Raw genomic sequence first — 16,963 nt, 5'->3', positions numbered from 1 at the left:
TATACAATATATAAATTAGTACTAGTAATAGTGCTAATCAGATGTATGTATAGAGTTGTAGTACAGTGATACAGGTATAAGGACACTAGTAGTCATACTGGCCAGCAGTGTGTAACTAAGAGTAGGTAAGGGATATGTACAGATATAGATAGATACTATGGTATCTGATGTATGTGGATAAATATGGTAAGTACCTATATGTATGCTAAGTATATAGAGCATTATTGTACATGCTATCATACAGAATTATATGGGTTATGCAGGTATAAGTAGGTGTATATATAAGGATTATAATGCAAAGCAGCAGGTCGAATATGTTCATACTATGTACATATTGCTAAAAATGATCAAATCTGAGTCTGGCATGTCATACAGCAACTGAGCAGACACAGAATAAAGTGTGTTTCATTTTAGTGGCGAGGGCAGGTAAATCATCGCTTGGGTATCTCTGGGACAGGGGAAAGTTGTTTCAAGATGTAATTCATTTATTTGAATGAAATATCTAGTTTAACCCTTTCACTACCACACTACAGAAGGTTAACCTTTCACTGCCACACTACAGACGGTGTGGTAGTGAAAGGGTTAACCTTCTGTGATGTGGCTGTGAAAGGGTTAACCCGTTTGGTAGTGAGTGAAAGGGTTAATAATTAACTACATAACCAAATGAAGTTCGTTTTTTTTCTCCAAAACGTCTTCCTGTTTTGGAATTCTGGAACTCTATACCGTTTCAGCGATCAGTTGTCTAAAAATCGAATTACAGTAATATGATGTACATCGACTGAAAAAATGCTGATCGTTAAATGTAGTTAAATCCAACTACTGCAAAATGTAGTTACACTAATAAACTAGATACATATAGATATAGGCCTAGTGCTCCAGGTCCGAGTAGGCTACTCCATCTATGTCAAACTGCCTTGTGTGTGAGAGAGACCTTGTGTTTCTTCATGTGCTCCTGACCAACAACATCATTATATAGCAGTCAGAGGTGGAAAGAGTACTGAAAAATATATTACTCAAGTAGAAATTAACAAAATAAAATTGTCAATCAATCAATCAATCAATCAATCAATCAATCAATCAATCACGTTAATCTACTAATCTAACTTTCTCCAATACAACATGAGCACATTTAGTTTTCACCCTAAATAGAAAATAAATATTGATGTGGTGTTGTTGAACATCCTATTTGTTTTTGTTCATTTGGATTATGGTGGAAGGTTCACTTCAAAGTCCTCACTTTCACTTTCAGAGCACTTCACGGTCAGGCCCCCATCTACATCACTGAACTCATCCATCCCTACACCAACACCCGCTCACTCAGATCTGCCGATCAGCACCTCCTGGTGGTCCCCAGGTCCAGGCTTAAAACAAGGGCCTTCCAGGTGACAGCACCAAGGCTCTGGAATGCTCTCCCCCTGGACCTGCGAATTGCCCCCTCTGAGAACTCTTTTAAAAAAACAATTAAAAACACATTTGTTCAGACAGGCTTTTGGTCATGCATAGGCAATTTTTTTTTCTTGTCCTCACTGTAGTTTTTGTTTTAATTAGTGACTCATGATTTTATCCAAATTCTTTTATTCTACTTTTTCTATCTGGTTTCACTGTTTTTAACTGCTGTTTGTTGTTGTTGTCATTTATTTCTGATTTTGTTTTTATTGTGTTTTTATATTAAGCTGTAGTGTAAAGCACCCTGTGCATTCGTGCTGTGAAGGGTGCTATATAAATAAAGGTCATTCATTCATTCATTCATTCATTCATTTGGATTATGGTGGAAGGTACAGTCAGTATTATATTATTAAGTTGTCCGTCTGAATATATCCATAATCCATATAACTCTGTATGATAGCATAATGCTGTGTATACTATATATATATATTCTTACCGTATATATATATATATATTTATATTTATCCACATCTGTCTGTACATACCTGCATAAAACCCAATTGTTACATATCTGTAGATTCTATCCCTCACCTATTATTGTGCTGCTGGCCAGTATGACTACATGGTGTCTTTATACCTGTATCACTGTACATATGAATACTACAACTCTGTACATACATCTGATTACATTAGCACTATTACTCAGTAGTACTAATTTATATATTTTGTATCCAGTTAATCACCTGTACATTGTATTATTACTATTACTTTTCTGTTACATGTGGACTCTGGTTGGATGCCAAACTTCTTTTCGTTGTACTATACTTGTGTTGTATGATGACAATACATTTGTAATCTAATCTAATTGATCCAATACATAAAATTTACTTTCACCCATGTAGCTATAATATAGTTAAATCTCATTATATACATAGGGCAACATTTTTGTACTTTGTATCCGCTAAGCAGAGTGGCGCAGCGGAAGCGTGCTGGGCCCATAACCCAGAGGTCGATGGATCGAAACCATCCTCTGCTAAGCTTCTTTTTTTTTTTTTTACTTTGTCGTTCGTAGTCGAATTAGCATTCGTAGTTATATTATCGAATAGAATATTCATTAATAAGAAAGGTTACATTTTCACTAAGCAAATGTACTTTCTAAAATACCATGTGTCCGTAATTTAGGCGTCTCGCGATATCAGACCGAAATCGCGTGCTCTCTCTTTATAATGTTAAATTGTACTGTACAGCCGTACTGTATATTGTACCCATTCTGCAATCTGTTAAATAAAGTTTTCATTCATTCATTCATGTTATGTGTTATATTCGATTCGATTCGATTCAAAGTACACAAGTACAGTACAATGAAAAGAGGTTTGGCATCTAACCAATGGGCAAATGTAACAGTAAAGTGCAATAGTAATATACAATGTGCAGGTGATTCAACTGGATAGACATAAATTATATATATATTTACTACTGATTAATGCTAATCACATGTATGTACACTACGGAGTTGTGGTATTAATGTACAGTATGTACAGTGGTAGTCAATCATTGGCTAGCAGTGTAACCAGTAAGAGTATGTAAGGGACAGTACAGATATATATGTACAGATATAGACATAGTAATATATGTTCCATATTATATATAATTCAGTGTTAAAAACCTGGCAGAATGTGATATAATTTGTTCAGAGTGAATACTTATAAGTTATATAACCAGAGAAAGGAGAAGGGTGATCGTCCCATCATTTTATGATGAATTGAAAATGGGGGACCCTGATGTAAACAAGACGAAAGTCTTTCTCTGGTCTGCATCCCTTAACAATTGTATGTATTGAGCTGTACTGTATTTGTACCCATTCTGCAGTCTGTTAATAAAGTTTTCAATCAATCAATCGTGACGTCATCACAGACCACTTGTATTTACTTCCGAGTCGTACTCCCAGCAGAAATGGCGGGTCTCGGGGATACAATGGAGGATCTGGAAGATGGAGAGCTCTCCGGATCTAACTCGGATTCTGAAATGGGAACCGCCAACGCGGGAGATGCTCGACCCAAGGTAACGTTGTTGTGTTGGAGTTGACATTATGCACTCATTGGAATGAAGCCATGTGAGCGAGCTAACGTCTGAAGAACGTCTGATAGAAAGTCTTGCTGCCTCGTTAGCTTCGCTAGTTTCGTCCTCCCTACGTCACTGTGATGCTGATTTGATTAACAGGTTGCAGAATGGGTACAAATACAGTACAGCTCAATACACACAATTGTTAAGGGGATGCAGAGCAGAGAAAGACTTTCGTCTATTTGAAAGGGCTAAATCTGTTCTAGTCGGCACAATTTACAGACCGCCAGACCAAAATGGCTTTTATGATGTGTTGGATGTGTGCTTAGCTGCAGCTGAGGATGCAGAAAATATTCTTATTGGCGATTGGAACACGGATATGCAACAAAAAGATGCACCCGTCTTCAAATCCTTCAATAGGTTTTGTGATCTGCACGGCCTCAGCCAGCTAATCACCCAACCCACAGAGATGCATCCAGCTGCAGGACCACAGAACCCCCACACTCTCAGGACCGCCACACTTTGCGGACCCACACTCTCCGGACCCTCGCTCCCATTGGCTGCTCTTCGGTTCAAATAACAAACTCGGCAAGACCGACGGCTTCTCAGTTACAGTGGGTGACGAATGACAATATTGTCACAAGGAAAGATGAAATTACCTACCTGGGTTCCATCCTAGAGGCTAATCTTTCCTGTGACAAAATGGCATCCAATGTAATAAAAAAAGTCAATCAACGAACTCGATTCTTGTACCGGATCTCCTCTCTGGTAAACAGGAATACCCTGAAGACTCTGGCAGGAGCACTCATTCAAGGGTACTGCGACTATGCTTGCACCTCATGGTACCAAAGCACCTCAAAGGCGCTAAAAACAAAATTACAAACATCTCAAAACAAACTGGTCAGACTACTGCTTGACCTTACTCCTAGAACCCACCTCACCCCTGCCCACGTTGACAACCTAGGATGACTTAGAGTAGACGACAGAGTACAGCAACTTGCAATGGGCCTGGTCTACAAGATGCACTACACGACCAAGGTACCCATGTACATGTCAAAATACTTCCCAAAGGTCAGTGAATACCACGATCACAACACCAGAGGGAGCTCCACAAATCATGTTAAACCCAGATTCGGCTCAAACGAGGGACTAAACACGTTTCGCAATTATGCCACATCAATGTGGAACGCCCTACCCAAAGCTGTAAAGGAATGTGAATCACTACCCACTTTCAAAACCACTCTCAATGAACACCTACGGGAGACTGCAATTCGAAACTGGACCCTGTAAATGTCCTAACCCAACCCCCTCCAATGTACAGTAATTTACCTAGTATGGTTGTCAATATTCTAATGTACAGTTTTGCTTGTACAGTCCCACCCACCGCCACCCACCCAACAACCTCCAATGTACAGCCCCCCCCCCCCCCCCCCAACCCCACCCCACCTACCCAACCTCCTCCAATGTACAGTTTCTACGTCAAATGTATATACTCTCTTTTCTGGACTATTTTTGTATCACAAACAGTACTGTATTTGCAAATCTGGTATGTCATAAATGTATAGATGTAGCAGTACTGTCTATCTGTATGTCATATATGTTATGATGAATTGAAAATGGGGGACCCTGATGTAAACAAGACGAAAGTCTTTCTCTGGTCTGCATCCCCTTAACAATTTTATGTATTGAGCTGTACTGTACTGTACCCATTCTGCAATCTGTTAATAAAGTTTTCAATCAATCTTGTTTACATCAGGGTCCCCCATTTTCAATTCATCATAATGTGCTATAATGAATAGCTAAACCCAGCAGTATGGTCGTTTCAATCATGGATGAGTACATAACGAGGTTACCTTAACTGTACATGTTATGTTGTACAATATCACCCCACCTCTTGTCATTGGTGCAACCATTACTAGATTTGATTTAGTTTAAGGCGACGAGTACTATTTGGGAGAAAATTGGGGCCACTGTCTTGCACACAGATGAGGCCAGGCTATGCTATCACATTTTTATTCCATACAATGTTAAATTAGATTGGATTCAAATTTGTTACAACACATACAGTAGTACAACGAAAATAGGTTTGGCATCCAACCAGAGTGCGAATGTAACACTAAAGTGCAATAGTAATATGTACAGGTGATTTAAACTGGATACAAATATCTAAATTAGTACTACTGAGTAATAGTGCTAAACGGCTGTATGTACAGTTGTATTACCATGTACAGTGATACAGATAAAAAGACACAATGGTAGTAAGTAAGTCATACTGGCCAGCAGTGTAACTAGTATCATGGTAAAAGTGAATGTAGTTCTTCCTGTCTTGATGTGTTTTTCTCTCTCCATACACAGGCGGCCATCTTCAGCGGCCAGTCGTTCCAGAGCAGGGCCGCGGCCCAGCCCTCCGCCACCAGTTATCGTGGCGCCGCAAAGGTGGCCGACTCCAGTGACAGTGACTCGGACGAAGCGGCTGAGCTGTGGAGGCATAAACGTCAGAAAGTCTCCAATGCTCCCCCCCCGCCGCCCCCTCCCACGCCTCCTACCCCCACCGGCCCTGCGAGGTCCCAGGGTGGTATCCCCAATGCGCAGGGAGGGCGCAAAATCAACAACATTTGGGGCTCCGTCGTTCAGGACCAAACCCAGGAGGCAGTGGCGGCCGAGCTGGGGGTTTTCGGCATGGATGGCCACATAAGCATGTCCGAAAGGAACGTGGAGACCTATAACTACGTCCTGGCCCGCAAGATGATGGCGAAGGAGAAGGAGGAAGAGGAGCAAGCGAAGAACGGAGGCGAGGTGTGCATGTTGGATGACCAGCTCGACCAGTACATGAAGGGCCGCGGGCGGCCGGCGGAAAACGGAGGAGGCCACTCGAAGAGGAAGCGGGCGGTTAAAGAGAGACTGGGTGCGGAGATGGACATTAAAGGGCGATATGAGATCACGGAAGACGACCCTGAGGACAGAGTGATCGATGAAATAGCACACAGGTACGGCAATTGATTGGAGTGGTATTGGCACCATCTTATGGACTGGGGGGAATATAGGCTCACCTGTCATTTATATTTTTAATAATAATTCATCTCATTTGTGTTGTATGCTTTCATTAACCCAATGCATTTTGAATACATATCTTAAGGGGGGAAAACTACAATAAATTATCAAAACACAAGAAAGAGGGAATACATTTTGAATTCAATTATGAATAAATATGTATGAATATCTGCTTTGGTGCTTTGGAAGTTGCATTGTTGTTGGGGGGGGGGGGGGGGGGCTTATGACTGGAAACATAACGTTATTTATTCAGTACTTTGCTAACGTTGAGTTGTAACTGCTGTCAATTCTCGTCCCTGTAGGCTGGACGCCGTCACTCATTCATACACGGAGCTCATGCTAACCTTCGGACCCCTCTTTTCTCCTCAAGGCTACGCGAGCCCAAAAGAGAACTGATAGAGCGCATCGTCACCGTCATTGGGAGGAAGAAGGCAATAGAGCTGCTCGGAGAGACTGCCACGCTGGAGGAAACCGGCGGCATTTTCACTATGGTTGGTAGACGGCCTCCCCCTGTGTCTTCATGGCTGTCTGTGATGTGTCCTTTTCATACATCTCACTTGCTCCATCTCCCGCTGTCTCTCGTCTTTCTCTCTACCTGGGGATTATCGTGGCGAAGTTAACAACAAGAATCTTCGTAGCTCTACGTCCTATAGGCGGTTTCAAAGTAACAACGATAACCTAGAGCCATATGAAATCCGTTTTATTATTTTCCAAATTCCATTTGATTTTTTCCCAAATTCCGTTTTTTTCCGTTTTAATATTTCAGAATTCTGTATTTTGCTTTTTATGCAAATTTTACCATCAGAAATAGTGTCTAATAAGTGGGAATGAATAAATGTCCACAATTGAATAAGATATAACAGTCCATTTAATGTTTTTAAGTGCTGCAACTCAGAAATACAGTTCAATTTTACACTATTTTTCAAATAATATTGTGACAAAATAAAAATATACAAAAAAGATACAGCTAGCTACTACTGACATTATCACAATGACAATGTCAGTAGCCTAGCTATATATATTATATTGTGATGAAATATAGTAATGCATAATTTAGGCACATTTAGTTTATTTCGTTTATAAAGGACAGTGTATAATGACAATCGTTGGCATTAAACAAATGAATGGGTGCACTAGATTTAGCTAGAAGCTATCATTTCCATCTATAGTCTTATAACGTTACATAGCTATTTAAGTGTATTTAGTTTATAAGGACAGTGTGTAATGACAATCGTTTGCATTAAACAAATGGATGGGTGCACTAGATTTAACTAGAAGCTAGCATGTCCTAACGTTACATAGCCATTTAATCGCAATAGTGTCGCAAGTGTTTTTGCGGGTCCAGTCCACGGAACATTGACAGAATTTGCAAAACACCTTATCGCCGGAGGCATAAAAGTCATTAGGATACTGCTCTGCTCTGAATTTAGGGCTTATTGCGTAATTTCTTAGCTTCTTGAAGACGTTAACACCGAAGCAGCGAGACGCTTGAGCACTGCTGTGTTGTGTGTAACCCGCTCTAGCGTCCCCGCCTCCCCGGTTGCGTGTGCACCAAACGTTCCACCCAAAAACTGAATTTCAGTCCAGATTAGGCCAAATTCTGCAATATTCCACGTTTTGCAGTTTATGCCATTTTTATTGGTTAATTCCGCGATTCCGTCCGCGATTCCATGAACGTGGATTTCATATGGCTCTACGATAACCTTGTAAAAATACCCAGGTTTATGTTTTTCTAATGCAACGACTGACGGGAAATACATCCAACCTGTTCCCTATAGCAACATAATTCCAGTGAAACGGTCTATAGATATTAGTTGATATTATTGTCCATGTCCAATATCAGGGATCAGCTTTATTACTTTTACTGAACAGTATTGACTTGGGACCATTAGCTAGGGCTCATTAGATCAAAATGATTGAGATATAGGTGTATAAAATGTTCTCCCTTTTTTAGAGAGATCTAACAAAAGTCTCGGAAAAGATGCACAAGTGGATCGTAGAAAAGAGTTTTTGACATGTTACACATGACTTCTGATTTTAATATTGTATAAAGCCTCTGATACAGATATCATATTTGTCAGCTGTTGATATCGGTCTGATACCAGCACAGGCTCATCCCTACCAAACGCCATTATTCAGTGTAGCCATATTTGGTATTGTGGGTCAGGTTATGAATAAAAAATTAGCAGTATGACATAGCCGTGAATAGTGGAGTGGAGTAAAATACCGTTAATGGCTTCCCCTCTCAATACACTACATATTGTAGGTGCCGGTAAAAACGAGGGAAAATATATTTATTCACAAACTATTAGATTTTCTTTTTAGTATTTAACAACTTCTATCTATTGATCTATATTGCTCTAGGTCTACAGTATCTATCTAGATCTACAGTATCTCTAGATCTACAGTTTCAAGTTTTGTTTTATTTGAGCGAGCGCCCGAAGATTGTGCTTCATACAGTAAAAAAAAAAAGTAAAGACCAAACATTATACAAAACTAAAGTGCAAAAGAAAACAGTACCTGTATAGTCAAGTCAAGTCAAGAGTCAAGAGTTTTAATTGTCACGGCATACAGGTATACAATGAAATGCGGGTGGTCTTGCCCGCAACGATGTGCAATACAGTGGTACATATAATAGAATCAAAAGAAGAAACAACATTGTGCAGTAACAGGTAGCAGGTAACATGGAGTGACATCTCGGTATCTGTACATAGTTATTTACAGAGCATGTGTGACATGCTAGTTAGCTTTGGTAGTGCAATACACTGTTCCTGTTATTCTAATTTAAAGTGTCCTTTCCTTTGGCCATAAGTGTGCGTGTGTGCGACATGAGTGTGTGCCCGCTCATGTTAAAGTGTTAAGTGGCTGCTCGTGTGCGTGTCGTGTGTGTGTTCATGCGTGCTTGTGTGTGGACAGTTCAATGTTCTGAGCACTCAATGTTCATTGTTCATGGCTCTGATGGCCTGGGGGAAGAAGCTGAGCCTAAGCCGCTCTGTCCTAGTAGCTGGGGTTCGCAGGCGTCTGCCTGACCTCAGCAGCTGAAACAGGCTGTTATTGGGGTGGTGAGGGTCTTTCATTATCCTGCAGGCTCTGGATTTGCACCTCTTGTTGTATAGAACCTGCAGGGGGGGTAGTGCAATACCCGTGGTACGCTCGGCTGAGCGCACCACTTTCTGTAGGGCCTTCTTGTCCTGTGCCGTGCTGTTTCCATACCAGGCAGTGATGTTTCCGGTCAGGATGCTCTCTACAGCTCCTGAGTAGAAGGACTGGAGTATCTTCCCCGATACTCTGAACTTCCTTAACTGTCTCAGGTGGTAGAGACGCTGTTTCGCCTTCTTTACTACTGTGTCTGTGTGTTGACCATGTCAGGACCATGTCAGATGTGGACCCCCAGGTACTTGAAGCTGCTCACCCTGTCCACGGTAGCCCCGTTTATCATCAGTGGTGTGTGTGTCTCCTGCTGTCCTCTCCTATAATCCACGATCAGTTCCTTGGTTTTGCCAATGTTCAGGAGCAGGCTGTTGTCCTGGCACCAGCGTTCCAGTACCTCAACCTCCTCCCGGTAGGCCTTCTCGTCGTTGTCCGAGATCAGCCCCACCACCACCGTGTCATCTGCGAACTTCACTATGGAGTTGGAGCTGAACTTGGCCACACAGTCGTGTGTGTAGAGTGAGTACAGCAGGGGGCTTAGAACACAGCCCTGGGGGGACCCGATGCTCAGGGTGATGGTGTTGGAGGTCTGACCCCCCACCCTGACCGCCTGGGGTCTTTCGCTCAGAAAGTCCAGTACCCAGGCGCTCAGGGCGGAGCTCAGACCTAGCTCGATCAGCTTGTCCACCAGTCTGGTGGGGACTATGGTGTTGAACGCTGAGCTGTAGTCAATGAACAACAGTCTCACATAGCCCCCCTTCTGACGGTCAAGGTGCGAGAGGGTGCTGTGCAGTACCTGGGAGACCGCGTCGTCGGTGGACCTGTTTGTCCTGTATGCAAATTGCATAGGGTCCATATCACTGGGGAGGGAGGCACAAATGTGGTCCTTGACCAGCCTCTCGAAACATTTCATGACCACAGAGGTGAGTGCCACCGGTCTGTAGTCATTTGGACATGCTGGGGAGGGTTTCTTCGGCACAGGGATGATGGTAGACATCTTGAAGCAGGCAGGGACCACTGACTCCGCCAGTGATTGATTAAATATGGCGGTGAACACAGGGTGAGGGCCAGCTGGTTGGCACAGGTCTTGAGTATACGTCCTGTTATGCCATCTGGGCCAGCAGCCTTCCTCGTGTTCACCTGCATAAATGCTCTTCTCACACTGTGTTCCGACAACGAGAGAGCGTCCCCCCCCCCCTCGCGGTTGCCCCCCCCCCTCCACAACAGCCGGCGCGCCAGTGACGTCACTAGCCGGAGAGCCAGCAGCGCCACTGTCTACACCAAACCGAGCGTAGAAGGTGTTGAGCTTGTCCGCGAGGGAGGCGTCGTCGCTCCCCATTGAGGGGGCGCTGACTTTATAGTCAGTTATTGTCTTCAGTCCCTGCCATAATCCTCTTGTGTCGTTTTGTGCCATTTGTGTCTCCAGTTTGTCAGCATATGTCCTCTTAGCAAGTTTGACAGCTTTGCGTAGAGTATAGACTGAAGCCTTATACTCCTCCATGTTTCCTGACTCTCTACCCAGGTTGTAGGCGGTGGTACGAGAGTTCAGAGCTGCTCTAATAGTGCTATCCACCCACGGTTTCTGGTTTGGGAAAATCCGCACCGTTTTCGAGGACAATACCATCAGCTATTGTTGTTATGTAGCACACCACTGTGTCTGCTAGTTCACTGACGTCACTGGCGCTTCCTATGAACATATCCCAATCCGTGTCTGCAAGCACGTCCTTGAGCGTGGCCTCTGATTCGTCGGTCCACTTCTTTGTCTCACGTGACACGACGGCGTCACGTGATCTCTGTTGATATGCCGGAAATAGCAAGATGGAGTCATGATCGCTCGAGCTTGTGGACCCCGTTAATGGCGGAGCGGCTACTGCCTTGTAACCCGCTTTGAACGGGGAATAGCAGTGGTCGAGTGTGTTCTTCCCTCTGGTGGAGCAAGCGATGTGCTGAAAAAAGGACGGCATCACTTTCTTCAGGTTGGCCTGGTTGAAATCGCCGGCCACTACCATCGCTGCGTCTGGGTGTTTGATCTGGTGTCTGTTGAGATGATCGTGTAGTTCGCCCAGCGCTTTGCCCGTATTCGCGTGTGGGGGAATATACACGGCAGTCATGACGACTGCTGTGAACTCCCTCGGGAGGTGAAACGGACGACATAGGATAGAAAGATGTTCCAAGTCCGGCGAACACGAGTTTGAGAGGACCTGCACCCCCTCGGGATTAACCCAGGAATTGTTCGTGATGAGGCAGGTATCTATCTAGATCTACAGTATCTATATCTACAGTCGCTATAAGAGATAAGATATTCCTTTATTGATCCCCTTGGGGAAATTCAGGCATCATAGCAGCATGGGGGAGGGCAGGTACTATGCTAATATATCTAGATCTACAGTATCTAGATTCAAGTATTTCTCCAACCAAGCCCAAAATGCAACTTAAGTAGTGTCGGAGGAGATTTCTTCATCGTTTTCCATCATGAGAGCAGGGCTTGCTCGCTCAAAGACTTGTTGTTATTGATCCTGTGGTCGGGCAGCTTTAAAACGGTCTATATAATAAAAAGTGAGCGAAAGGGGAGGAGAATTCTGACTGAAATAGTCTACCAATATATATAATATGAGGGACAACGTATTTTTTGGACTCGGAAATAATTATGGGGATTGTATCACGCTGCTGTCCGGAGTCTGGACATTTATCTGCTCCACAGAACGTGATGCTCCGGCGGATAGTTTTTTGTCAACGACTACAGCAAGCGGGTGAGTCGGTCCACCATCACGTAGCTGACCTACACTTATTCCAAATAATTACTGCTCATGTTATTTTTAGTCTTGCCATTATAAAGACTTTTTTTTTTTACGCTGAAATTTGAATTCGAACTCGTCTACAATTCTGCAACGAATATCGAATTAGACTTTTTGTTAAAGTGACAGCCCTAATACATACATTATACATTTGGGGTGAGAGTGTGAACCACAGAGGAAGATAATAATAATTCATTTTATTTGTATAGCGCTTCTCAGGAACCCGAAGTCGCTGACAGTAGGCAGAGAAACGGAGAAAAACAAAAGGAACATAAGACCACGGGGGAAACGGCATGAGATAAAGATAAACGCTTTTCTGGCGGCTGGGTGGCGTAGCGGAGATTGCGCTCGTCACCAATGCAAGAGACTCCGGTCTCTAATCCCGGTGTCAGCATTGCCTGCGGCTTGGGCCAGTCGTCATACTATCTCAATTGGTAGCGGGTGGAAGTCGATGGGTGGGGATTGGACGTTGTGGACAGCCACTCCTACAGGTCGGTTGGGTGACTCCTACACAGCAGAGACAGAAAGTATCGGGGGCAGCGTGAGCCTCCCACGCGTTACTCTTCGCCACTGAGAGTCTGCGCTGTCTGGTGAAAAGATGCGACAGGCTGCCTCCTCGTGTACCGGAGGGGACACGTGATGCAAGGCTTCTATCCTCACTACAACTGACCAGTGGGGGGGGGGCATAGTCTAGCAACGTTCAAGAAGGGGGAGGGGAGAATTGGCAATACGAAATTGGGATGGGAGAAAAATAAGGAGAAAAAGTGGATAAAAAAAAAGAAACGCTTTTCTCACATTCATATAGTTGACAGTTATTGAGAGTAAATTAGTTTGAATGTGGCCACCAGTAATGCCACCAGAGGACACTGTATCCTTGTGCCGTGTTAATTGCAGCTCAATGAAATGATAAGGCAGCTGGCCCTATAAGACGAGCTATTGCTATTTTCTCATCTACATCATTTCATGGTGCTGTAATTAACACAACACAAGGATTCAGTCAGTGTCCTCCGATGACATTACTGGTGGCCACATTCAAACTTAATTTGTGCTCAATGACTGTCCAACTAAATGAATGTGTGCGAAGCTGTTTTTGGATTTGTAAGGATTTCTTGTGTTTTCTCCATGAATGCAGGACGGCAGCAGGCGGCGGACTCCAGGAGGGGTATTCCTGAACCTGCTGAAGAACACGCCCAGCATCACCAGTGAGCAGGTCAAGGTACGATAAGATATTCCTTTATTAATTTGATCCCTTAGGGCAGGGTTAGGGTATAAACCTTTTTATACCACAACCCCATTTAATTTAGGATTTTTGTTTTGTTTTGGCGACCCCACACTTAATGTATCGTGTAATTTCAACGTGGAATTAAGGAATATCAAAATAAAAGCACACGTTGTTGAACTTGATCATGCATATTTATTAGAATATTTTATTACAGCACTATGTTATCAATACACATTTATAAAACTAGGCATATTTAGCCAAAATATGTTGCAAAAATATATATATATCGATATATTTTTTTCTTGCCAATGCGCAACCTGTCACTTACCCACGACCCCACTTTGAGAACCGCTGCCTTAGGGAAATTCAGGTGTCATAGCAGCATGGGGGAGGGGAGGTATGGGCAGGGTAATGGTAGAACAACATAAATAAAATGTAGATCTGAATATAAAAATATGAGAAAAATAAACGGGATACACAAGGTGCAGATAAGGGTCTGTATGCCCTATCGGTTATATTATACAATAAATATAGGCAAGAGAAAAAAAAGTATGGCATTGAAAAACATAATTTTAATAGAATAGCAAACACAAGGGTATGTTCCAAATAAGTTATTTATTTAAGTACTGTGTATGAGGTTGCACAATAGTTTAACGTTGAACATGAAAACGCATGCACACGTGTACACACACACAATGGAACAGGTGTGTGAGGGCCGAGCAATCATGTATTGGACATGTTTCTAAGCTGGCCTCAAGCGGGCCTCAAGCCTCAAGCTTTCACTGCAAGCTTTTTTTTAACACATGGTGGCGTTGACACGTTGTCATAGTGGCGCCGTGCCCCTATACCATTGTGTTGGGAAAGCCCTTTAGTATGTAAACATGCTCATTGAGAGCTGGGATCAAAGCCTGAAATCTAGTAGTGATAACGGACCCTCAGGGCGGCTAATATAGCAGGTTTACTGCTCCTGAAGTTCACCCTGATGTCTGTGAACCTCACGCTCCCCGTTTTGCTTCTTGTACAGGATATCTTTTACACCGAAACCCAGAAGGAGTGCAAGAGCAAGAAGGCCGCCCAGAAACGGAGGCGACACATGGTGGCCACGAAGATGAAGCAGGCCATCAACACGCTGAACCTGCAGGAACACGACGACGTTTCCTGCGAGACTTTTGCTAGCGACACCAACGAGGCCTTGGAGTCCCTCGGGGAGGAGGCCGAGGAGGAGGAGGAGGCCCCACCGGAGCCGGCCTCGGGCACGGAGGAGACGCCTGTGGTCTACAACGCTGGTGACCTCGAGGTCTTCTGAGGCACGGTGGCTGCCTCTCATCTGGACTTTTGCTTGTCTGAATGAGGACTTGTCTGAAACGAGGACTTGTCTGAGACGTGACATAAATAGTTTTGTTTTGACATAAAATGGCGAAAGCACTGTTAAAGGACTGTGTATGGGAAGCACTTCTAAATACCCTTTCTTCCTATATTTTAGCAATGAAAAGAGCATTTGCTAACAATCATCTGTCAAACGGCTCTGCTGAGACCTTATGCCAAGTTAACAGGTTGATTATGAAGAGGTGCTGCTTACCGTCTACTTCACTACTGATATTTCACTGTGGAATAAGTTGCCTCCCCATACCCCTCCCCCTCCCTCCATTGCGTCCAACAAAGCAGAATATTTACTTTCATACCCTGCAGTTCTTTGTGTGGTGGGTGTGGAAGATGCCACATAAATGACTCCGTCCAGAGGAGTTAGAAGTCATCCAGGGTCAGTGGGGTAAGAAGATGCTTAATGGCTACGGCGGCAGGCTGGTACATGTGGACTGGCTTCAGCACACAAGCCTTCATCAACATCTTCCCGTCTGTTTGTACCATTCTGCAGCCTGTGCGTTAAAGGGTGAGTTCAGAATTATTCACCCTTTGCCATATTCGCTACTTACTAGGGCTGCTCAATTATGGCAAAAACCTCATTGATTTGAGAACATCACGGGGGGGGAGTGCACCGCTGTGAAGGAAGGGTGTGCTGCATTTACAGAATACGACTAAATGAGAGCAACACGGCATGTGGCACCATAATTGTTTTATCTTGATGATCTTGCTTTTGGGAAGCCAAAATCATAATTGAGATTAAAACTGGCTTAATCGCCCAGCCCTACTACTTGCCAATGGTGTTGTTGATCAGTAGAGTCCTTTCTCTGCACAATCCCTGCTGGAGGGGATACCCGCAGCTCCCGCTAGTTAGCTACACAATGATTGCAAAGTCAATGGGGCCACGCTCCAGTCTGTACAAGCCCTGAAACAAAGTCAATGGGGCCACGCTCCAGTCTGTACAAGCCCTGAAACAAACGTTGAAACCTTCTTTGGGTGCACAGTGTGAATTAGTATTCTGAACTCGCCCTTAATATTGGCTTGTCAGCAGAACTGTGTGACAAGTGTCGGTAAGAGTCAGAACTTCTCAACTTACCCGTTAATATACCTGCTGCAACAGAACGGTACAAACGAACCGGAGAAAGTACACATGCTCCTTCTTCAACTGTCGGCCCAAGAAATATTTGATGGCGTCTGTAGCCGGCTAGAGATCTGGTCCTCGACTCTCGGGACACGGAACGCATTGGTACGTTTTATGTCTCATCACATGTCCTCACAACAAAGCTTTAGGATTAATTGGCCCTTTTTAAGGACACGGGTTGTCTTCTACCACAGTACTAGATGATTACTACACTATATACAGTAGTTTGAGCCATGCTCGCACCCACCATAATTATATTTTTAACCTAGAAACGCATTTTTCTATCTAGCGTCTGCAACCGATGCAGCCTGTTTAAAAATAGTCAAATTGGCAAGAATCTAGGTTGAAAATAACTAATTATCCTTTAAAAGAAACAATTGTTTCTTTCTATTGTGCTTGAGCTGATGTCTTTTTTTGTTAAAGTTTTCATGTTTAAAAAAAAATTATAAATAAAAATCTGCACTTCAAAACAAATCTTGAGAAAAACATTGTTCGAGTCTTTAATTTGAAAACGTCCCCCCCCCCCCCCCTTACATTTCTGGGTACGAATTTGGCTTATTTCATTGCAAAATGTCTGGTTTAGGTTATTTTTCAAATTCAAAAGAGATCGGTCACTAACACATTCTTTTTAGAGAAAAAGATTTGCACAATACTAATGTTTCAAAGACCACCCTTTACTGAAATACATTCCAAAATTAAATGTAGTTGTGTAATTTATTCATGTCTGTATAAGATATGTTCCATATTTAATGCTTCCAGTTCAGTGTTTAGTATGTAAACCAGGGCCTTTGTGGAATC

The 16,963-nt window shown here is 43.2% G+C and overlaps 1 protein-coding gene across 1 annotated transcript; it reads left to right on the top strand.

Annotated features, from left to right (window-relative positions):
- The first annotated feature begins 3,328 nt into the window (after nucleotides 1-3,328).
- Nucleotides 3,329-16,639, top strand: phax (phosphorylated adaptor for RNA export). The gene is made up of 5 exons (XM_084324687.1): nucleotides 3,329-3,447; nucleotides 5,803-6,434; nucleotides 6,869-6,989; nucleotides 13,576-13,659; nucleotides 14,690-16,639. The coding sequence occupies exons 1-5, from the start codon at nucleotides 3,340-3,342 to the stop codon at nucleotides 14,969-14,971; spliced, it is 1,227 nt and encodes a 408-aa protein (XP_084180813.1). The 5' UTR covers nucleotides 3,329-3,339; the 3' UTR covers nucleotides 14,972-16,639.
- The last annotated feature ends 324 nt before the right edge of the window (nucleotides 16,640-16,963 follow it).

The sequence above is a fragment of the Notolepis coatsorum genome (genome assembly GCF_963971535.1).
Source record: "Notolepis coatsorum genome assembly, chromosome: 11".
Lineage (NCBI taxonomy): Eukaryota > Metazoa > Chordata > Actinopteri > Aulopiformes > Paralepididae > Notolepis > Notolepis coatsorum.
Note: the sequence above shows the minus strand (reverse complement) of the source record. Positions and strands in the feature narration are given on the sequence as shown.